Source organism: Humulus lupulus, chromosome 9 (genome assembly GCF_963169125.1).
Source record: "Humulus lupulus chromosome 9, drHumLupu1.1, whole genome shotgun sequence".
Classification (NCBI taxonomy): domain Eukaryota; kingdom Viridiplantae; phylum Streptophyta; class Magnoliopsida; order Rosales; family Cannabaceae; genus Humulus; species Humulus lupulus.
Window position 1 is genome coordinate 177,457,217 of NC_084801.1, and position 24,582 is coordinate 177,481,798.

At 29.6% G+C, this 24,582-nt stretch overlaps 2 protein-coding genes across 2 annotated transcripts; both read left to right on the plus strand.

Annotated features, from left to right (window-relative positions):
- Positions 1-296: 296 nt before the first annotated feature.
- On the plus strand, positions 297-1,780 carry LOC133801299 (putative DEAD-box ATP-dependent RNA helicase 33). The gene has a single exon (XM_062239467.1). It carries the CDS (start codon positions 483-485, stop codon positions 1,392-1,394), a length of 912 nt encoding a protein of 303 aa, XP_062095451.1. The 5' UTR covers positions 297-482; the 3' UTR covers positions 1,395-1,780.
- Positions 1,781-17,836: 16,056 nt separating this feature from the next.
- LOC133801300 (protein NRT1/ PTR FAMILY 5.6-like) lies at positions 17,837-24,076 on the plus strand. Its single transcript, XM_062239469.1, has 4 exons — positions 17,837-18,100; positions 21,378-21,595; positions 21,819-22,369; positions 22,935-24,076. Exons 1-4 carry the CDS (start codon positions 17,956-17,958, stop codon positions 23,797-23,799), a joined length of 1,779 nt encoding a protein of 592 aa, XP_062095453.1. The 5' UTR covers positions 17,837-17,955; the 3' UTR covers positions 23,800-24,076.
- The last annotated feature ends 506 nt before the right edge of the window (positions 24,077-24,582 follow it).

A 24,582-nucleotide genomic window follows, 5' to 3' on the forward strand; every position in this document is an offset into this window, starting at 1 on the left:
TATTTCACGCGTGTAGAGAAAAAAACAAGGACGCATATAATAGAATGTCCGAACCATGTTTTCAATATAGTAAATTATTCAGAATTCCTTGAAAAATTGTAAGATATTCTAAACAACTACAATGTATACCGTCATATAAAATCAACATGCCAAAACGGTAGGTGCAACGAAGTGCCCCATTTTGGTGTGCACTACATAATTTCCCTAAAACTAATATATATAAGAAAAGGATTTGTTTGCAAAAATACAAAATGAGAAGGGACCACTTACAAATAAATTAATATTTAAAATTAAAAGTCAGGACCAAAGGGAAAGAAAATACAACTTCGGGTCCAAAATCACTTTCCAAAAAACAAAATGGACTAATCCGAAAACCGAAGAATTCTAACCACGTAGAGAAGAGAGTGTACTCTTCTTCTTCTTTGCAAGTTTATCTGCAAAACCCTAACTTTATCACCGTAGTTGGTTCTCCAGAGCTTAAAATGTCTCTTTCAATCCAAACCCATCTCCAAAACCTCTCCTTTTCCATGTCTTTAACATGTCCGAACACTATGTTCCTCAAACCCAAGTTCTCTAACCTCTCTCTCCAAACCCCAAAATCGTCCATTATCCGAATGGGGGGAGGCCCAAGAACGTTTCCCGGCGGCGTATCAAAGTGGCAGTGGAAGCGCATGCAGGCGAAGAAAGCCAAGCAGCTCCTCAAGGCCAGGCTCTGCCGCGAACGCCAGATCTACGAGATGCGCAAGCGAGCCGAGCTCAAAGCCGCCGTATCGGAGCTGGAACGGCCATGGGAGATCGTCGAGAGGGCTGCTCCGAACTTGTTTTCCGTCAGTGCCGACGAGCAGGTCAAGGTCTTGGCCGATCGGTTTCAGAAGCCAGGTGGGTTTGATATGTGGAGTGAGAAGGACGGGCCCCAATTGTTCAAAACCCCTGATGAGTTGCCTTCCGCGAGGTTTTTCCCAAAAGGGGTTGTTCATAGTTTGAAACCTTATCGAAGAATCGATGAATTGGATGATGGGGTTAAGAGCTTGGATGATTTGGAAGATGGGCCCAGTAAGAGATTTTCAGTGAAGAAATTGAGTGAAAACTGTGAGAATAGTTCCAATTCGAACAAGGGTTCTTTAGAACGAGCTGAGGTTTATGGGAGAGTTGAAAAGCTAAACAATGGTGGATTGAGGAAGAAGAAAGGGAATAGGAGAAGAAGGTTTGGGTCTGATGAATTGAATGGCTCGGAACAGAGTCTTGACAGGAAGCAAAGACTGCAGAATCCTAATTCAAGAAGGAATGATTATAGGTACAGTAAAAGCAAGTTGAGTGAGTCAAAGTCTGAGGTTTATGATATGCGTTTGGAACAAGATGGTAGCTATGGATTCCAATCAAAAAATGGTCGATAGGAGTCAGACTCTGCAGTTTTGATGATTGTGTTAGCCATGGTTTATGCACACAGATAAACTTGACTGTAAAGAGCTTTATGTACAGAAAATACTTGTTGAAGCAGGAAATTTATCATAACAACATGATTGGGACAGAGAAGAGCAGCAGTCTCCTAAATTTTCCTGGTATACTTAAACCTTGATTTTAAAGAAAGCCTTGGTTATATTATGCTGTCAAATTTTGGATGATTGATTAATGTAATTATTGTCATAAACTAGATTTCATCCATTCCATGATACACTAATGTGACTTTATAGTATATGTATTGTATGTAAGTTCAGTAGGTGGATATTGATAACTTCCTTCACTAAGAAGAAAAAAAAAAGAACATAGAATTGGTGTTGCACTCGTGATACCTAGTATTGATTTAAGTTCTTTTTGAAATCAATATATCACACGCATGGATGACCTGAATTTGTCATGAATTTGTTTGTTGGCAAAGTATTTGAAAAATAATTTGGCCTTAAAAGCGAATAGTGGTAATTAATCATGAAGTTTATTTTTGAAACTAGTGTGAATTTGTAATGTAGTCTTTGATAATGATACACTAATGTGACTTTATAGTATTGTCGGTGGATATCTTCCCTGACTAAATGAAGAAAAAAATAATGTAGAATTGGTATTTGAAAACTTGATTTGTGTATACCTAATTTGAAAATAATGTAGAATCGGTGGATACCTAATATTGATTCAAACTTGATTTGTAATCAATCTATTACACAAATCAAATGTTTAAAGCATGGATGACCTGAATTTATCATGATTTTGTTTGTTGGCAAAGTATTTGAAAAATAATTTGGTCTTAAAAGCCAATAGTAATAATTAAGAATATTGCTATGGGGCAACAATGGCCCACACCACTTGATTATGAGATTTGTTTTTTGAAACTTGTGTGAATTTGCAATATAGTCTTTGATATGTTTCAAGGCTTAACATGTGGTGCACATATTAAAATTTAAATTTGGACCTAATCACTAATTTATTTATTATTATTGGAATAGGGGCGCTTTGGACCTCGCCTATTTTTTTTTTTCTTTTTGAAAGCAAGCTCACCCACCTAGCTCTATAGTGTTTGGAGTCTAGGAAACTATAACCATTGTTATGTAGTAACCCTCTCGAACTTCAGATTTTGTGTGAACAAACCACATGCTTGACCATTTGAGTTATAATTATGTAGATACTTGAGGTACTCGAGCCTTAAACTTTGTCTGAACAAAATATAACTGTTTGAGCTATCCTTCTTCTTAGTTCTCAATCACTAATTTATGCAAATACAATGACTCAATTATTATGAGAGAGCCAACCAAAACTTTCAGACAACAAGCGTACCAAATATAAAAAACCGAGTTCATTTTAATGAAGAAGCCAATAAGTGGATTTATCCGAGTGTGTTTGGTTTGGTCTGCTCTTCCTATTCATGCTTAGTTTAGCTACAATTTCATTTGAACAGTGACACTAGCTGTTGAGAAATGCTAATCTGTGACTTTGTCTTGCTAATTGCTTTTGGTTGTTTTTGTTTTACCTTGGCATAAAGTATTATAGTAATGAAAAGCTGATCCCATAATGGGACAGTTTGTAGTTCATGCCAAAGTCTGGGAAATGAAAGTTACAGAGGGTGTAAATTAATGGAATAAGGTTTGAAGTTGCTATGCTATGTGCAAATTTAACTTAAACTGTCGGCAGTTCTCACTTCTCACATCTAGATGGATGGGTCAAAAAGTATGGTCTGAAAAGAGAAAGATTACATTTGACATTGAGTTAGGCTTCTGTCAAGATTTTCTGCATCTGCAGCACTTTCTTTTTTCTTCTGTTTTTGGGTGCTTTACGGCTACAATCTACACCAGAAGATTGTATGTATACAGTGGATTTTGACAAGATTTTTTCTGCTATTACAAGGATAGTATTCAAATTTAGATATATGTGAACTCCTGAAACAGTGCTTTTATCAGTGGAGTGACTATTGCAATTTGGCACTTATTACTGTTATCCTTAATTTCAGTTGTCGACTAGATGACCATCACTACAGAAAATGAGATACCTTTGTCATTGTTTTGGGACACTACAATAATATAGTGCATATCACCACATCTAATACTATACAAATATCACACTTGCATACAAATTTAATACACTAAGCCCATTTGTATTAGTGTATAATAGTGCATAGCACTGCAGCAAATACAATTGTGATGCTTCCATAAAATTGTAACACCAAATATGAACTCATTTGCACAAATAAATATGACACATAAAAGTTTAATCCTCTAATTCATATTTGTATTAGTGTGTGGTACTGATTATTAGTGGCTTCTTTTTAATGTTTGATTATTACATTTTAGAAGAACAGGAAAAAAAAAGCTTGATTTGAGGTATTCAAGGTGAGAGAAGGGTTTCTACAACTTTTGCAGTATGTGGTTTTAATTTGTTATGGCATTTTATACAATATGCATTTGACTGTTTTCATGTTGGACCTAATTATTATGCGCATAACAGGCATGTACTTTTTGCATGTATACATTCCACTGCATAAAATACAATAAAAATAAAGATAAGATTGTATATATATATATATGAGTAGTATTTTTCCAAAGCCACCCATTGCCAAGTCAATCTTAGGATAATCTCGAATCTCATTATTATTAATTTTATGTTACAAAATTTTCTTTTGCCATCCAGTTCTACAACATTCTGCCTCAGAAGAAGGACTACCTATGCTTTAGGAACATTAGGTTTGCTCCACTCATAAGGGTCTCATTTGCTTTATCCAACTGACCAACTTTGAAAATCCTAGTTTCATTTTCTTTTAGTAATATATTATCTTATAGACCAAATCAGTCGTTTCATTTGAGGTTCACATATAATATAAACCCCATTTTTTGCTTCCACTTCTTCCTAACACCTCTTAACTCTATCATTTGCTAAGCCTCTGACTTAATTTCTTTTTTTACTGCCAAAGTAGGAGTGGTTTAATGAGCTGTTGCACTCCAACTCTTTTTCAATCCCACTAAAATCCACTTTAGTGGGTTCTATCTTTTATTCATGAAATGGATATCATCATATGGATTAGGATTATAGATCTTTGGAACCAAAAATATATTATTAAAAAACAGAAATGGTTAACATTGGTTCTCTGACTTTTGTTATTGGTTAATTATGGGACATTTTGACTATAGCCAGTGGGTAGGTGGTGACACTTGTGTTCTTTTTGCATACAACCTCTAACACTCTATTCAAAATGTATAGGTTCTCTAATCAATTTCTTGACATTTTTGAGATTAGAGGTATGTTCTGCTGAAATTGAAGTGGATTTCTTAATATTATATTATAAGAAAAAGAAGAAAGAGTAGGGATTGTTGAAATGACTCAGAAATACTTCTTTTCCTATTTAATTTTGTAGTTTGTGACGTTAATTCATAGTGGGACAAGAATAGGGAAAAACAATCAATCCTTTTTGGGAAAACTATTTTGATATAATTGCTGTTGTTGGTGTGTTTATAACTAGTGATGCACACGGGCAGGAAATTAGCGGGGAGTGTTCCTTCCGTCCTCGTCTCCATTTATATTTTTAATCTCCATCTCCGTTTATTACCCGTCGGGGGCGGGGTTGGGAATCCCTACAGGGAACACATTTGTTTAAAAAATAAAAGTTGTAAACTATATGTAAATTAAAATATTTTATAATATTTATTATTTAAAATATTAAACATTATCCTAAATAAAATTTAAAATATTAAAAAAGTTACTACTATACTACAATAACATATAAAAAAGATATAAAATACATATAAAATATTATAAAAAAAATATAAAAATTTAAACAAGACTCTTTCGGGGCGGGGAGTGCTATCCCTGACCTCGCCCCATTTATCATTCGGGAATTAAAAATTATCCCTGCCTCGTTTCCTATTTAGATGAGGATTTCCCGCCCCAATAAGAGCGGGTCCCCGCAGGGTCCGTCCCCATGTGAAAAATGTGCGTCCCTATTTATAACATATTGGAAACACTTGTCAAGTAACCACTGTTCTTATGTTGCACTGCCAAGTTGGTCATCAGCAAGAAAATCTTAATGGGTTGGTTGAGTCTTTAGTGCTATTACTGAGCTGGCTACTAAATTAATAATCAAGTTTTCCATAGACATTGTTGGGTCTTTAATTAAAGGTGATTTGACTCTGCTAGCTCTGCTTTACAACCTAATAATCTCAATCAATAACACTTTTTTAGGCAATGATAGCACAATCTTAGGGCTGCTATAAGATATGAAGGAGAAGACAAAACCAGCCCAAGCATAAAAGAAAGAAAAGGGGGTAATAAATGAAAAAGAAAAGACTGGTATGCTTTATAAAAGGCATATCTTCTTATTATGACAAAGACATCTTTGGGTTTAATTGCAATGTTTTGTTGAATTACTTTGATACATATATACCTTAGATTTTGTTCATTGATCTTATACTTCTTAGTTGGCTTTTAGACCATATTGATATTATTTTATAGTAGCTAGTATAGTTTTGTGCTATCGATGCTAATTTAATTAGGGTGAGTGTTTGTTCCATTTGGTTGCTTTTACAATATATGAATCCAAAAATCCAATTTTCAATTTTATTTTTATAAATAAAAAACCAACCAACTATATAGCATAAAATAAAAGATTAATATAATAATTACTTTGATGGACTATACTTGTAGTCGTTAGAGCAACAACTGTGTACCAGCGCCTTTCTCTTATACGTGTGGAGGAGGTGAACACCTTTTTGACTTATTGTTGGCAAGCGGACGTCTCGAGCTAACTACCCACACATCCGCCGCCCACCTTTCTTAATACTGGACATAAGCTTCTGTACCTGACTTTCTGACTTGAACAAGAAGGCGACCTACTAAATGAATTCAATGTGAACCATCATCTCGTTGCTTTTGTAATCGACAAATTGATTAAGTACAATCTCAAGACTAAAATCACAATAAAAAATTAAAATTAAGAAACAACTAGTAATATATATTTGTTTCTTTGTATATTGCATATGTACTATATAAAGTTAATATTATAATTATGACGGGTTGAAATTCAATCTCTTTTGATTTCGATTTTAATTTGATTGAATTATTCAATTTTTATGTTGTCTTTAGGTGGTGTGGATTAATTTTTCCCACCCTAGTATTAATATGTTTTGATTGGTAATTATATAAGGTAATTGCATGAGAGGATTAGTAAGAATCATTGTAAAGATTCTCATACTTTATTAGATTATATATACATATATAAATATAAAATAGTGTGACAATTGACTGACCCACACCTACCTTACCATGAAGGGACATACCCATTTTGGAGAGGCATAATTAAGCTTCTTTTTGCTCAATCATAATAATTTGAATACAAAATGGTACGTTTGCAATGCAAATATATATTTGAATCACGTTTTATATATATAATTTTGAAATGTGAAATACATGTCAATTTGAAGAACCAATTAGACATAAGGAAATTGGAAGATCTTTAGAAGACTCCTTTGTCACAGTCCAATTGGCCAGAAAAGAAAAAAAGAACATCTAATGGCAATGAATGAAATGACGGCCTATTGTACAGTTGTCTTGGCTGTGAAAACATAGAACAAATCCTTTATAAGGATTTTATTTTTATTTTTTATATGCATGATTGTTAATATTTGGACAAAATACCCAATGTGGTCCTCCACTATTTCTAATAATTATTTACTTTTCATATTCTAAGCTTTTACAAATATATGATGTCGGTTTGCCCTAATTAGTTGTCAAAATTAGAACTAAAAGGTAAAAAAAAATCATTTTGCTTATTAACTATCTCTAGTATTAGTAATTAAAATATTTGTACTTGGTGGGGTTTTTTTTAAACAAAAATTAATCGAGAAAACTATAAATGAAAGAGTCTCGATTAGGGAGTTGTTTGACATAATTTTAATATATTTTTTATAAAAAAAAACTAAAGTAGCTTTTTAGGGTATTTAAACACAGGTCTTTGAAAAACAAAAGTCATGTGCCTTTTAACTACAAAAAAGTTATTTTGAGATTTCATAAAATTTTATTATTCTCATTTTATACATTATCTCTTTTCACTAAACAAATATATTTCTTATCTGACCATTATCCTAATTAAAAAGTATTATATCCTCATATTAGTTTTATTGTTTTTCTTTATTTTAAAATGTTTTACTTCCATAGTATGTATGGCTGACCTAGCTCGTGATAAGATGACAACTCTCCCCAGATTTTTTAATGTTTAAAATTTGCAATGTAATTTTTTTATTTTTCACTATCAAAATTTTTAATAAATTCTTGCTAATATGTTTCTGTGTTTTTTTTATTTAAAGTAAATATCGACTAGTACCAATATCATATTGTATTCTCTAAATTTTTGGAGAAATTTTTAATAAGACGAAAAATTTAAGAGCACAATTTGATAGTGTGTTAATAATTTAGTAAGTAAAAATTTTATTTATTCTTTTATTTAATTTCAATATGCAAATTTTTGTAATTTGCTCCCTTGTCTATATATTTATATAATTATGTCTTATCATACAGATATTAAATTTTCACCACCTCTAAACAAAAATTTCAGTGCCTCACTGCCTATAATTATATTTTTTTTTTCACATTTTTAAATTTTATAAATAATTTTTTTTCTAGATAAAAAAACATTTTGTGAATGGTTAGAACTTTTACCCAACATTCAATAATTTTTTTTTAATAATTTGAATTGATATTTTAAAACACACTATCTAATATGTGACAAATTTCTACTAATAATTTTATTTTATTATTCTATAAATAATTTTTTTGACAAATAAACCCATATATTAAGAAACCCAATCATTTTTTAATTTAAATATAAAAATAAAAAGAGAACATTAATGTCATTTAATTTTTATATATAAGCATATATATATATATTTATTTATTTTGAAATGTGTATAAGCATATTATTGAAATATATGTTTCTTTATTCTTTATTGATGATTGATTAGTACTAAATAAGAATATTTCTCAAAACTATGCAATTTGCAAGTTCCACCACTCATAAGTTGCTATCCCTCGTCCCCTTCACCAAGCATTAATATTGATAGCCAATAAGAATTGGAATGTGCTTCCGATTTTTTGAAAATGATATATATATATATACATATAAATATTTATATATAAAATACATTTTCAAATTTGCCTATTAATCAAACTAGCTAAAGCATAGCAAGAATGGAATCTCTATACTACCTAACCTAACCTAATGAGTATTATTCTTTAAATTTCTTCAATATCAAGTTACCTACTATAACACACTGTTCATACATATATACATATAAATTTCTATATATATATATATATGGCAGACTTTATACGTCCAAACAGTCCATCTATGGAATATATCCCTTTGAATAGGGACAGTACTACCAAAACCAAAACCAAAACCAAAACCAAAACCAAATCCAATTCCTTTTTCATCATGAGGTATATATATCTAAACTTTGACATTAATATGTTTGGTAATTTGGAGAATTGAGATCATAAAATCACTTTTTGCTGTATGATTCTAAACATTATGACAACTACGTATACCATTAAAATACATTGAATTATGTTATATATTATTTTATTATAACACTTTGTTTGATTTTGTATAATTGATGAAAATGGATAGTTTGAACTTAGGTGAAGAAAGAGTGGACGTAGTAATATTAGAGCTTGAATTAAGTGCATAAAAATTATACTATTATAAAATATTGTTATATTATTTCAAATTATTCAATTGTGATCCAAAGCTTTGAAGACAAATTCGGAAGAGAAGTAAGGAAGCTTAGAACTACGATTGAAAATGATTGGTGATATTGATTACGTGTGAATCTATCTATCTATATATATATATATAGGTGGGGGCAAAATTATTGTAGTCGAAGGCTTTGTGAGATTCTATTTATATTAAAAAAATTTACTTGGCTTATCATTGAATAATTAAATTAAAAACATGTGAAACACATGGTGCATTGAATTTAAATTGCTTTTACCATGATGGTTTCCACTACAAACTTAATTTTTGTTTACTGCATAATGCCTATTCAGTAATAATATTCATACCCCCACTCAAAATATTGAAAAATAAAAACTTATTTTAAAAAAATAAAATAGTTTTTCTTACCAAACATGGCTAATCTCTAGGTGGGTCAAAATTTATCAAACGGTCCAATAAACTTTTAAACTTGCCATTTTGGTATCTTAATTATGTTAGACATTGAGGGTGGTCTGTCCACCATGATTAAGCTCTACACTATTGTCATTACATATAGCCATTAAAATCCTGTATAGTTGACCTTAATTAACCATGTTTTTATATATATTTATGTGTTTTGATTGAGTTTTTATTTATTTATTCAAAGACAGAGTTTCTCTTTATAAATAGACCACTAGTTCAATACTTCAATTCAAGTATTTATTATTCCCAACTTATTGACTGTTAACAACATATATATATATATATGTATTGTATAATTGAGTGTTATGAGCACTAACAAGTTACACACCAAAAAAAATTATTTTGTTAATTTTACTCACGTGATCCCATTTGAAAACTATTATTGCGATTAAAATTCATTACACATTACATTTTGAAATATTCCACTAACCCATAGTATATATAATGTATAAAAGAAAATATTCCACCAAACAATTATATTTTATTAATGGTCTTCTACCATAGGAAGGTTACAAATGTAACTCAACAAATGGTAATGCTATTTTAATCTTCTTAGTTTTGTTAAATATCAAACTTAATCATCGATTTGAAAAATAATAAATTTTATGTTTTATAGAATCTACCGAAATTAAACTTATATGAGATTTGATCTCTCTCTCATTTTATCCAAAGTTCAGTCGCTTATTATTGTCGCTTATGAGATTTGGTTACTTTGAATTTATTTATTATTGTTCACAGAAGAAGACAAGCAAGTGACGTACTAGCTCGATGTTGTTCATTCTTTGCTAAAGGAGATGGGTGTTTCATCAGTACTTTTGCGAGTCTCTTCCCGTGCACACTCACACACCCGACCACTTCTTGAGCTACCATCAAATGGCTAAAGTAAATCACATTCACATTTGTTTTTGACCAAAATCTAACTGTGAGTTTTGGTAACATTGGTAATGAAATTCCGTAATTTATGATTACAAATTTTTTATTTAATTAACCAAATTAATTAAATGCAAAACGAACAAGTTGGTACAACAAATCAGTATTCTGTAGCTACAGATCAAGTTTCTGTCACTTCAGAATATCAAACCAGTGTGATAAAATAAAAATGAATGAATAATGAAATGAGACACATAGTTTTTTACGTGGTGTCAATATCCTTTTAGATATTATTAGCCCACAGGGCCACACCCAGAGATAAGATTCATTAGTCAAATTTCACAAGTACAAAATAATTGACTTAAACAAAACTTAGACTCCTTTTAATAGTTTTGCTGCAAGCTTGATGTACTCTCTCTTTGCTGAATGAATCTCCTTAAGACACCAAGGTTTGAACTCCCTTCAAATTGCTTGATGAATGCTTGCTTCCTCCCGATGAAAGACTTGATGAACCTTCTCCCGAAGGTTGTTCTTCTCGTTCTTCTCTTTGAGAGTTTGCTTAACACATAAGCAATTACAAAGACACAAAATAACAAATGAATAGCAGAATAACTATCATTTACAAAAGAAAGACACTCTTCTAAAAGTATACGAAATTAAGGAGAGGAAGAGGTCCTTACAGCTGATGCTTTGGTTCGTATTTATACAGAAAATACTTACCCAAAGTCAGCTTTACACAATTTTAGACGCACAACACACACTAGGAAAGTTTCCAAAATAAACTTTCAATCACAAAAGTCAGCTTTACACAATTTTAGACGCACAACACACACTAGGAAAGTTTCCAAAATAAACTTTCAATCACAAACAATGCAGCCGGAATCGTATGAACAGACAGAGATTCTGTAGTTGCAAAACTGTACGAATCTGGACTTGTTCATGGTTAAGTTCATCATTTGACTAACTTTGAGAAGTTACCCATTCGTGGCTAATTGAGAGTTGTCTGGAGATATATTCGGTTAGCTATAATAATTAATTAGTTAAATTTGGAAAGAAAATAAAGTATAAAAATATATTGCGAATAAGGAGACTTTATTCTTGCAGAAAATACAAACCTAATAAATAAGAAATATCAGAAAAATAGTAATAAAATCAATGATATTTTTCTTTATAAAGCCGAAAATAAACACACTAAGACTAAATCAAAAATATTTGTAAAATCTTAAATTGCCAAATATAAATTTTAGAGGTAAAATCAAAATATTTTTATTAGAATATATTTTAAAATAAAGAGTTAAATATAATATTTAGCTGAAATGGAAAAGGTTATTACATATAAAATAAAAATAAAGAGTGTCGACAAATAATAAGTATATACATTACTCTTATTGTCCAATATAATTCATAAATTAATGATATTGCAAAGTCATTCTAAAGACTAATTAATTAATGTGTGGCAATGCATTAGATACATATTGCCTTTCAAGAAAAGTGTGTCGTTTGACAACTTGATTCATCAAACTACAATACGCCACTCATAGTATCACATAGTTATTATAAGCCACACAACACAATTCACGCCAAAACCATCGTTTTCAATGTCTACAATTAGAAATGATTTCAAGTTATACCAATTTGGTTGTATTAGTAGCTAAAAGAGGAATATTAATTATTTATAATTATTAATATTATTTACTTATCTCCTTTGCCATAGTGGCAAGCACTAAACGATCCGATGATCACCCCATTTGGTGGTAGAATATAATTAGATTGTGATTCGTATGGATTGGGATTATTAAAGCAATTCATTAGTTGTATTGACACAAATTCCTTAGTCACGCAACTAAATAGTAAATAGCTCCATTAGTTGTGATAATGGCCAAATTATGTCCACATGTATGTACTACCAATATCTCTAGGCTTAACCATCAAAATGGAAAAAAATATATATATTATGTTGATTAGTGCCATAATAATGATTAGTCAACTTTGAGCATTCATTTTGGCATGCTTTAAGATAAAAATATATGAAACTCGTGAAAATGCTTTAACATTAATGTTGAGTAATAATGACATGTACACTAAAATAATAAAATAATATACCATGTTACTTGATAGTTCTTCTTTCTTTCTAATTAATCATATTTATTTAAGACGAAGCTATTATTTAAAAAAAAAATAGTATAATATTAGTGTGTGTAATATTTTTGGCACCTACTTTTTTTCTTTCTCATTTCGCCTATTTATAATTAATTATTTATAAATATAACCTTGTGTAAATTGACTTTAATATCCTCATATAATTTTAAAATATAAACCTTATTTCTTAAAACACCCATTTAGTAATAAAAAAAATCAAGTTATCAATTTAAGATTGAAGATAAGGTTGATAAGATTACTTCCAAGGTTGCATATGAATATACCGAGGTTCATCCAAATATTTTTATTTTATTGTTTATCAAACTTACAAATCAACTAAAACAATATCTAAAGTAATCTAAAAAAAACAAAGCAACATTACAAGTAACCTCATTCAATGATGGACACAGAAGGTTATCTGAAAAGGGCCAAAAGAAAAAATTAAAGGGGCCAAATGTAAATATTTTTAAAAAAGAATTTAGAAAGGGAAATTTTATATTTTATGCATAATAATATAGTAAAAATTTTTAATATGCCAACATAAGTTACTATCTTAAATATATGACAATTTCAATTTTTTAGACAAAAATACCCTTGACATTTAAATACTCTTCTCTCTTAGTTCGAACTCTCTCTCTAACTTCTCTCATTCTCTCACTTTCTCACACTCTCTCTCATTCTAATCTTGTAAATTTCGAAAAAAAATACCAAAATTTAAAAGAAAATCATCTGAAACAGACATTTGAGTGGAAAAATATGAACCTCCAAAGTTTTCGTAAAATTTCAGTGCAGAGCATCGAAATTGCATCCAAAAAGCATCGTTTAGGCCAAAATTAAATGGCCTGTTTGGTTTTGTTTTCTGTTTTCAAAGTTGTGTTATCAGAATTGAGATCATAAAACAGTTTTGTAGTTTTCAAAAAACAAGAGGTGTTTGATTAATGTTTTCTAAAAACAATTTTTTAGTTTTTTTTAAATCTTAAATAAAAAATTAACAAATATATTTATAAAGATAAAAATCTTTTAAAAGTTTGTAATAAATAATGAGATAAAATAATTTGAAAGAAAAATGATGAAAAATAAGGAGTGAGAAAGTAAGGAGAGAAAATTTGAAGAAATAGAAATTGAGAAGATGCAAGAAAAAATGAGAGAGAATGTAATGAGAAAGAAAGTGAAGAGAGAGAAGTGAGTAGAGAGAGGAAATGGCGAGAGACAAAAAATGATGAGAGAGAAAGTGAGGATATAGTAAATGATGCAAGAGAAAATAAGGGGATAGAAAATGATGAAAAAGAAAATAGCAAGAGAGAAAGTGAAGAGAGAAAATGTAAGGAGAGAGAAAGTGATGAGAGAGAAAATAAGGAGAGAGAAAGTGATGAGAGAGAAACTAATGAGAGAGAAAATGATGTGACCATAAATTATGTTAGATAATAATAATTAAAAAAGTTATGTAAGAAAAAAAAAATATAGACAAAAAAAAATTTGAGAACAACAGAAAATAATTTTTGTTGTTTTCAAAATTTTCTGTTTTTTGTAACTTTGTTTTTAAAAATTGTTTTATGAAAACAACGCCAAACATCCCAACTTGTTTTCAAAAAACAGTTTTTAGCTTTTAAAAACAAAAAATAGTTTTTTAGTTAATGAGCCAAACACCCTCAAAGTTTTCATGATTGCATCGAAACACCATCGATTTTGTATAAAAAAAATATCAATTTTGCATCGAAAAAGCATCGTTTTGGCCAAAAATCAAGTTTTCATGATTGCATCACAGGAGTATCGAAACATCATCGATTTTGCATCGAAACACCATCGATTTTGCATCGAAACACTATAGATTTGCATCGAAATTGCAGGGATTTTGCATTGAAAAAGTATCGTTCTGGCCGAAAATCAAGTTTTATGATTGCATCGCAAGAGCATCGAAACATCATTGATTTTGCATCGAAAAAACATTGTTTTGGACAAAAAAAATCAATTTTTCATGATTGTATTGAAACACCATCGATGCAAAATCAATGGTGTTTCGATGCTCTTGCGATGCAATCATAAAAACTTGATTTTTGGCCAAAATTATTATTTTTCGATGCAATCATGAAAACATTTTTGGCCAAAATGATGTTTTTTTTATGCAATTTCGATGCAAAATCGATAGTATTTCGATGCAAAATCGATGTTGTTTCGATTAATAATGAAAACTTGATTTTTGGCCAAAACGATGCTTTTTCAATGCAATTTCGATGCTTTGCACTAAATTTTGATTAAAACTTTTGAGGTTTATATTTTTTCACTCAAATGTCAATTTAAGATAATTTTTTTTAAATTTTCGTATTTTTTCGAAATCTACAATATTAGAATGAGAGAAAGAGTGAGAAAGTGAGAGACATTAGAGAGATAATTCGAACTAAGAGAGAAAGAAAATGTCTGAATGCTAAGTGTATTTTTATCCAAAAATTTAAAATTGTGATGTATTTAAAATAATAATTCATTGACATATTAAAAAATTTCACACCATTATAATATATATACCTTGAAATTTCTCAATCGAAAATATTACACGTAAACTTAAATTGCATTGACCAAACCAATTAATATATATATTTTTTTATATTTTGAAAAAAAAATTTAACTAATTTTTTTTTATTAAAAAAAGGCTAGGGAGGCGTAACCGTCCTAGTACCCGAGTTCCATCATTGGTTGGAAATGAATATAAATTGATTAATAATGTAGCTAGGAAGACAATTGATTTCAACATATGCATGATTATTATCATTACCACATACTTTTTGGTCAACTCCTCCGGCCATATTAAATGGACTTCTTCTTCCTACGTTATATTTTCTTGCGGAGTGTTTCGCATGTGATTAGGTTTGGTCAAAAGAAAATGTAAAATTTAACTCGCGTTAAATTTATTTTTAAATGTTTTAAATGTTATCATTTTTCTTAAATGTAGATACACATTTATTTACGTTATGAAAAAAATTAAAACTATACTTGTGTGAATTCAACACATTTTTCATAAAAAAAAATACATTTTAATTATACATTTACATAATTTATTTTTCCTCACTATATATATATAGAAGATTCTTTGGTGCATCCAAAAAAAAAGTATAATGGTGCAACCCCTAGGTGTTTTGGACTCAAAAAATATTTGGAGCGATTTTTTTTTATTATCGTGTACATTGTAGTATTTAGAGCATTCAACAAATTTTTAGAACATTTTGAATAATCTACAATGCTGAAAATAAAGTTCAAACATATTATTTTCTACGAGCATAAAAAAAACAGTCACGAGTGCAACAAACTATTTAAATTTTGTTTTCTACACTGTAAATTATTCAGACTTTCTCAAAAAAATTTGCAGGATGCTTTAAATAACTATAATATACATGAACATATAAAAAATGTACTGAAAATACTTTCCGAGCCAAAATTTAGAGGGGTGCCCCATGGTGCCCCTTTTGTGGGTGTAGAGGAGAACTAATCATATATATATATAGGTCCTTTTTCACATGGCTTTGGAAGAGTTTTTGAAGTCTTAAAGTTACTTTTATGTGTGTTTTGATGAAACATAGAAAGAATTTTTTGAATTTAGAAGAGCTTTTAAGAGAAGCACTGACTCACCAGCTTTTCCAAAAAGGATTTCTAAAAAAACACGGGAAGCTATTTTCTTGTTTTAATGAATCTTTCAGAATACTTATTTTACCCCTATTTTTTATAAAACAAAAAAATAAATTACATATTTATCCTAAATTGTGAAGATAACAGTTATATAATACAATTTCTTTTTCATTCTATCTAATTTTTCTAAAAAAATCTAAGTACCATTTTTTTTTAGTTTTTATTTTTCTTATTATTGTTTTATATATAGAATTTCTTTTTCTAACTACATTTAGATTTTTATATTTGAATATTTAATTTAAAATTTGAGATTTTTTGTTAATTACGTTTAGATTTTTATGATTTTTTATTTATTAATTAATATTAATTTATATATGTATGCAATTAGATTTTTTGCTTCAAAAGAACGATTAATTTTCAAATGAGTTCAGACATAACATATATTATTATTATTATTATAAACATATATTTATGATTAAATTTGATATTTATTTTATCAATGCCTTTATGCAGTATATATCAAACACTCTAAAAAAAACTTTTCAACACAGAAAAAAATTCGTTCAAAATATAAATCCTAACATGAATTAGAAAGCCAAAAACTTTCAAAGTAAAAGTAAAACTATGCCCAATAGGTTCAGTGAATCAGTTCCCTCATTTTACTCATTTTTTGTACTTACCCTTTAAAATACTATAATTCAACAAGTCTTATAATTAATTTTGATGTTTCTTACGATGAGACGTGAAACTCACAATAAATAGTCAAATTAATCTTAATTTTCTTTGTGGACTTTACTATTAATCAGACTCACGTCACCATATCTTCAGATATGAACGGTTACTTCAATCTTAATTTTTTTTTTAATTTGTTTTCTACCTAATTTCTTTCAACGTTTCAATTATTTTTATTTATCTATATATTTCCTTTTATTTTTTAACATATATGCCCTTCTCATACTTTGATATCCTAACACCTTGTAAATATTGGTGGTATATATAAATATTTATATTATGCAAGTGGTCAAAGTGGGACAAATGAACAAAAATAGGTAACTGGAACATAGTGCACTATATATTGGAAAATATACTTACAAAATATTATATCTAATTATATCTATATCTATATCCACTTGGATTTGCTTATTGAATTTAGAATCTACCAAATGAAAAGTAAACGGTCTATATGTATTCGATATATATATATATATATAAATTTAGCTACTTCATAAGTCCTAGGAGTAATTTTTTATTGATTAATTTGTCTTTCGTTGAAGGAATATAGGACTTTTTTTTTTTTTTTTTGTGAGTTTGAAAAGTTAATAAATAAATAAATAAACTCACAAGGTGCTATTCCCATACTGACAATAACGTCTCTCTTCATACATATAAACACATTAATTATTAATTGGATGATATCATCATAGTCAACATTTTCAAAAGCCAAATTTATTGAAAGTGGAAAAAAAAAAAGAATAAAAAAAAAAGAAAAGAAAAAAAGAAAGACAAATCCTATATTTTCTACTCCTATATATAAGAGAACCTTGGCATAGCATACTTAACACCATCAAAGTGATCCCTTTACTATAAATCGTCCTTCTTTGTTCTCTTTATAAACTCTAGAACTATATATAGTATATTGGTACCATATATATATATATATATAAACACATATCATCATCATCATCATGGATGAGCAAAAAAGAGGTTTCGATCAATTTGAGTATGAAGATGAGAATGAGAAATGGGTTAATGATTCTTCTTTGGATCATAAAGGACAAGTTCCTCTTCGAGCTTCCACTGGTTCATGGAAAGCCTCCTTTTTTATTATCGGTAAGCAATTTCAACTATATATATATTCTCATATATATGATCAGTCATGCATATCTACTGTGTTTGGCTGCCGAGAAAAAGATCAAGAAAATAAAGTTGTATCAACTAATAATGAGTTTTTACTTAACTTCTACTCTGCTTAATTCTTCTTCGTCTTCTTCACCGATCTAGTAGCTTAATTTTTATAACTTGTAGTTTTTTATTATTTGGCTTAATTTAGTTTTTATGCTGTCATTATAGCTAGGTATCTGCATAATTATATGAAAATGAATATAATATATATATACATATATATATAAAAAAGTAAGCGACAATAAACTCTGTGTCATACTTCTAATCAAGTTAAAGAAAAGGAGGGAATATAATAAAGAAAAAGTAAATTTAAATGGTTTAAATTGAGTAGGCTAGATTATATTTGTATAAACAAAAATCCCAACAACATCACTATCACACTTGTAAGAAATATCAATGGCTTATCTTTTCTTCCAGACAAATTAAATCATCAAAAAGTTAATTCAGTAATAATATTAATTAAAAACTTAATTAACTATAATAACTGGTTAGTCATGGTGAATGAGTGGTATATATAAATATATATATATATATTTATATATATAATAGAGAATGAAATGAGTGGTTTGGAAAAATAACGATCAGTAGTCTTTAGAGAAGGAATAAATACTATTATATTATACTATATAAGATGTAACGTAAAGGCTCCAATGGATACAACTTGGAAGAGGGCCCTCTAAACCACTATATATATACGTGTATATATATATAGCCAAGTAAATCCGATCATTATATATAAACATTTTATAATATATAAATATATATATCATAATTAATCATCTAAAATTCCTCATTTAGTGGATAAAGTTTAAAGATGGTCTTTTTCTTAGAAAAGTATATAAACGAACCAAGAGCCCCCTGGTTTTTGTTTTTTCTTTTAGATGATTAAGAGGGCCATACTTGTATTATTATTTGCATGTGCATGAATATATTATACTATATTATTGTACATTATGAATAATTATATAGGCTTAAATTTATATATGAATGCATGTGGTTGGATGGCATAGCAAATTTTTTTATATATATATAATTTTTTTTAAATTATTTAGATCTATGAGGAGGCATGGAAGAAGTTTTGTATGAATTGTTTTGAGTCAAAATAGATTTAATTATAGTGCCAAGATTTGGTTGAGTTGAGTATGCATGCGAAGCTGGGTTGTGGGTTGTGTTTTTATTAGCCATTAGTTCTTTCATTTTTTCAGGTTCAGTCGCTGTCCATTATAATTACATATATGTATATATATATATGGTCCAATCTACATGACATTATTTATTTATTTAGAGATCAACATATTACTTTATATACACATTTCATGCTCACAAAAGTTGACATACAATAGTGGATGGTCCTACTCTCTTTTCATGGACGATATGTAAGGAAACTTATAAGCCTCAATAATTAACCAAATAACTTTTTTTATTATTATTATTTTATTATTTAAAAAAAAAATCAAGTCAACTGAAATGGGCTCAATAAGTTTATGGCACTATATATTTTTTGTCTCATTGAATTTATATATTTTTGCAAATTTTCATTTAGGTACTATTTATTTTTAATAATGCTTATATGATATTTTGTATTTTAAAATTATATATATTTGATACCTTAGACTCAGATTTGATAAATAAAATTTTGTCAATATGATTAAACTGTTATCAGTTATATGTAATTAAGTAATTAAATTTAAATTTGGAACTTACATAATTGACAGCAGTTTGATTAAATTGGTAAAATTTTATTAATTAAATTTGAATTTAGGGTACCAAATATGTACGATTTTAAAATACAAGGTAATATATGAACATTATTGAAAATAGATAGTATCAAAATGATACTTTGCAAAAACACAGGGTACCAAATAATTACTTACCTTTGTCTTATTATGTATTTTTCAATTTTTTTCAATGATAATTATGAAAACAATAAATTAGATGAAATTTGTCCAAGAAAAAGAAAAATCTAAGCAAAGGTGTAAAAATAAGCAATTCATTGTCAATCTTTTTCTATAGCTATTTAAATAGGCAGACGTAGGTCATATGATATGATTGTTTTATTATTATTATTAAAGTTATTACTATTTTAAAGGGTCATAACTCATAATTAATGACCATTGATATCAATTTCCACTATTTATATATATATGATAGTGTACTAGAATTATTACTATTTTAAGGGGTCAAACAGTACTGTTTTTTCATAAGTGATAAAAAACACACTCAATAGGACTACAACGTTAACAGTTGGAGTGAGAACAATAACTAATAAAAGCGACAACTCATATAAGTGTTCCATTAATGTGATCCAAACAAGTACATTTAATTTATATTTATATTTATATTTATAATATGCTTTCTCTTCTCGTACAAGGATTACTTTTCATTTTTATTTTTATGAAAAGGTGTAATTGAAAGCAATCTGTATATACGCACTCTATAATTTGGTCATTTGCATGAACAAACATTTGAAATTTGTATAATAATAACCTTATATATTCATGATTATCAATATAGGAACAATTTTGAATTATAAATAAAGTTAAATTTTTATTTGTAACATAACTTTGAATATATGGGCTTCACTTTAAGCCCTACTAGTGGGGCTTTCATTGCTCTCGATTTTTAAATAATTTTCGGTGTGATTTTTTTTATGACCGTGTATATTGTAGTTATTTAGAACATCGGCGCGATTTTCAGAAAATTCTGAATAGTTTACAGTACTGAAAACTAGGTTTAAACATGTTGCACGCGTGACTAATTTTTTTATGCGCGTCAAAAACAATATGTTTGAACCTAATTTTCGGTACTGTAAACTGTTTAAAATTTTCTGAAAATTTGTAAGATGCTCTAAATAACTACAATATACATTATTATAAATAAATTGCACCAAAAACTGTTCACGGGTCGAGACCACTAAAGAGTCCCATCTATAGAGTTTAAAGTGAAGAAGAAATTCCCTATATATATATATACACTTGTATTTTTTTTTCTTAAATAATAATAGTAACATAACTCTTAATCTTTCTGAAATTTTTATCATCAATCTCATTTAAAACTACAAACAAAGTGAATCCAAACAAACCTTATGATACTGATATGTATATATATGACTCGATTTTTTTTTTGTGTTTAAACTATTGATGACTACTACAAATCACAAGCTTATGTATATTCTTATTTATTTTGAATTAATTTTTGTGTGCAGCAATTGAGTTCAGTGAGAGACTGAGTTATTTTGGGATAGCAAGTAGCTTGATCATATACTTAACCAAAGTAATGCATGAAGACCTAAAGACAGCAGCAAAGAGTGTCAACTATTGGTCTGGTGTTACCACATTGATGCCTTTGTTTGGAGGATTCATTGCTGACTCTTATTTGGGTCGATTCTCTACTGTCTTTGCCTCCACCATCATCTACATTTTGGTAATTTTTTTATTTTGCTAGATTTAAAAAATAACATTATTATATTTATGTCTATATATATATATATATGTTGGGTAAGATTAGCCCTGCAGCCATTTTGTTATTTTCTACAACTTGATAATTTTTATGAACTTGGTATACTAAATTTTTAATTTTTTTTTCCTATTTATGCTTGATCAATTAAGGATTTTTTTGTTTGTTTTTATTTGGAAAAATATGACAGGGTTTAATACTGCTGACCATGTCATGGTTCGCACCTAGCCTAAAGGCTTGTAAACATGGTGAAACATGCCAAGAGCCTAGGAAAATCCATGAAGTAATATTCTTCGTGGCCATATACCTCATATCCATTGGAACTGGAGGCCATAAACCAGCTCTGGAGAGCTTTGGAGCTGACCAATTTGATGAGGAAAATCCCAAAGAGAGAAAGCAAAAGATGTCATTTTTCAATTGGTGGAACTTTGGTCTTTGCTCTGGACTCCTCATTGGTGTGACTGTGATTGTGTATTTGCAAGACCATGTGAGTTGGGGTGTGGCTGACATTGTACTAACTGTAGTTATGGCAATTTCTTTGGCCATATTCATCATCGGAAGGCCGGCATACCGCTACCGGAGACCCACCGGGAGCCCTCTAACACCAATGTTGCAAGTTCTTGTGGCTGCCATTCGAAAGAGGACTCTTCCCTACCCTGTCAACCCTGCTTTTCAATTGTATGAAGCTCCCAAGTTAGACAAGTCACAGGGCAGGCTTTTGTGTCACACCAAAAACCTCAAGTAAGTTACCACTTTAAACCTAAATTTTACACACAAGATAGACTTTTATTGACCAATGCTTTGATTCTCACAAATTATGAGACATTTAAATAATGAGAAAGGTTAAATACACCTTATGTTGCATTCTTTTAAATCAATAAATGATATATGAATTCTAGTAATGATTTGAAAAAATATTAATTTATAAAATATTGAATAATATCCATGTATCATAAATGAAGAAGAGGATAAAAAAGAGTGCAATAAAGAGTTTCACTTTTCTTAAATAAATTAAATTGTAGTGATAAATTCTTACACTAGACCATTTTATATCAATACTCTCAGCTACAAACACTGGTAACACTTTTGTTGTAGTAACTACTAAATTGTTCTTTTTAGTATATTGTTTTAATTTTTTATTATATATTTACCAAAGAAAAGAAAATGAAAAACTTTCTTTTTAATGAATTGTGAACAAAAAATAAGTATTTTAAAACTAAAATACTTTCAAGTATGTAATATTACTACTTTAGCCTTGTGATTTTTGAGATAAATCAATAACAATTAAATGGTGTTGTCTGTTCAGATTTTTGGACAAAGCGGCCATAGTAGAAGACATAAGCAACTCGGCCGAGAAAGAAGATCCATGGCGATTGGCGACTGTGACTAAGGTAGAGGAGATGAAGCTGGTTCTCAACATGATCCCCATTTGGGTATCTACCTTACCGTTTGGTATATGCATTGCTCAATCTTCTACCTTCTTCATCAAGCAAGGTGTCACCATGGATAGAAAGATCAATGGCTTCGAGATCCCTCCGGCGTCGATTTACGCCCTCGCCGCCGTCGGAATGATAATCTCCGTCACCCTCTACGAGAAGGTTCTAGTCCCAGTTATGAGGAAGATTACCGGAAACGAGCGAGGTATCAACATCCTCCAAAGGATTGGAATCGGAATGTTCTTTTCGATAGTCACAATGGTGGTTTCAGCTCTGGTCGAGAAAAAACGTCTGGATAATGTTCGACAAAATGCCGAAACGAACATTTTTGTTCCCATGAGTGTCTTTTGGTTGGCGCCGCAGTTTGTGATCGTTGGATTCGGAGATGGGTTCGCTCTGGTGGGCTTGCAGGAGTACTTTTATGACCAAGTTCCCGATTCGATGCGAAGCTTGGGGATAGCATTTTACCTGAGCGTGATCGGCGCGGCGAATTTCCTCAGCAGCATTCTGATAACGATCGTCGACCACATCACGGAGAGGAGTGGGGAGAGTTGGTTTGGAAAGGACCTGAACAGCAGCCGGTTGGACAAATTCTATGGGCTTTTGGCCGTCGTTGTGGCGGTGAACTTGTGCTTCTACATGCTCTTGGCTCGGCGTTACTCTTACAAAAATGTTCAAAAGGTGGCCGTGGCCGATTGCTATAATGACCACGATCATCCAAGCTCCATGGCCTGAAACTGATCCTATCACAAAGCTATATAATATATGATATGTTTTAAGACTTGAGAAGAAAGAAAAATCAAGTTAACCAATTCCATATGTAGTAGTAGTAGTAGTAGTAGAATATATTGTATGGGGTAGAAGCCATACATTATTGTATCTGTAAATTCTGTGTGCGTTTGATCAATATCTCTTGGTCAATTTTTTCCTAGTCGAAGAATTCAAGCATGCATATGTTATGTATATGTAATTCATATTTAATAATTATATTATTATAAATTCAAATGCTTCATTTTTATTATTTATATTTAAAAGGAAAACATATTTTTTTATTACTTGATTTAACTTTTATATATATATATATATATGAAAAATTTATTAATAAAATAGATATAATCACTAAAAATAATAAAAAACAACAATTTCAATATATATATATATAATTAAATAGCATTATTTGATTTACATTTTATTATTTTAATTTCATTGGTGACACTGTGAATGTGTATTTGCAAGACCATGTCAGCTGGGGTGTGACTGACTATAGTTATGGACAGTGACACCAATGAGAAGTCCAAAGCAAAGACCAAAGTTTCACCAATTAAAAAAAAATGACATCTTTTGAGTTCTCTCTTTGGGATTTTCCTCATCAAATTGGTCAGCTCTAAAGCTCTCTAAAGCTGGTTTATGGCCTCCAGTTCCAATGGAGATGAGGTATATGGCCACGAAGAACATTATTTCATGAATTTTCCTAGGGTATATTGGCATGTTTCACCATGTTTACAAGCCCTTAGGCTA

Bases quoted from the DNA above. Each gene is read 5' to 3' on its own strand.
- LOC133801300 (XM_062239469.1), top strand. From the start codon at position 17,956: ATGGATGAGCAAAAAAGAGGTTTCGATCAATTTGAGTATGAAGATGAG. The intron at 18,101-21,377 runs GTAAGCAATTTC...TTTTGTGTGCAG, and splicing joins AGCCTCCTTTTTTATTATCG to CAATTGAGTTCAGTGAGAGA. The intron at 21,596-21,818 runs GTAATTTTTTTA...AAAATATGACAG, and splicing joins CCACCATCATCTACATTTTG to GGTTTAATACTGCTGACCAT.
- LOC133801299 (XM_062239467.1), top strand. From the start codon at position 483: ATGTCTCTTTCAATCCAAACCCATCTCCAAAACCTCTCCTTTTCCATG.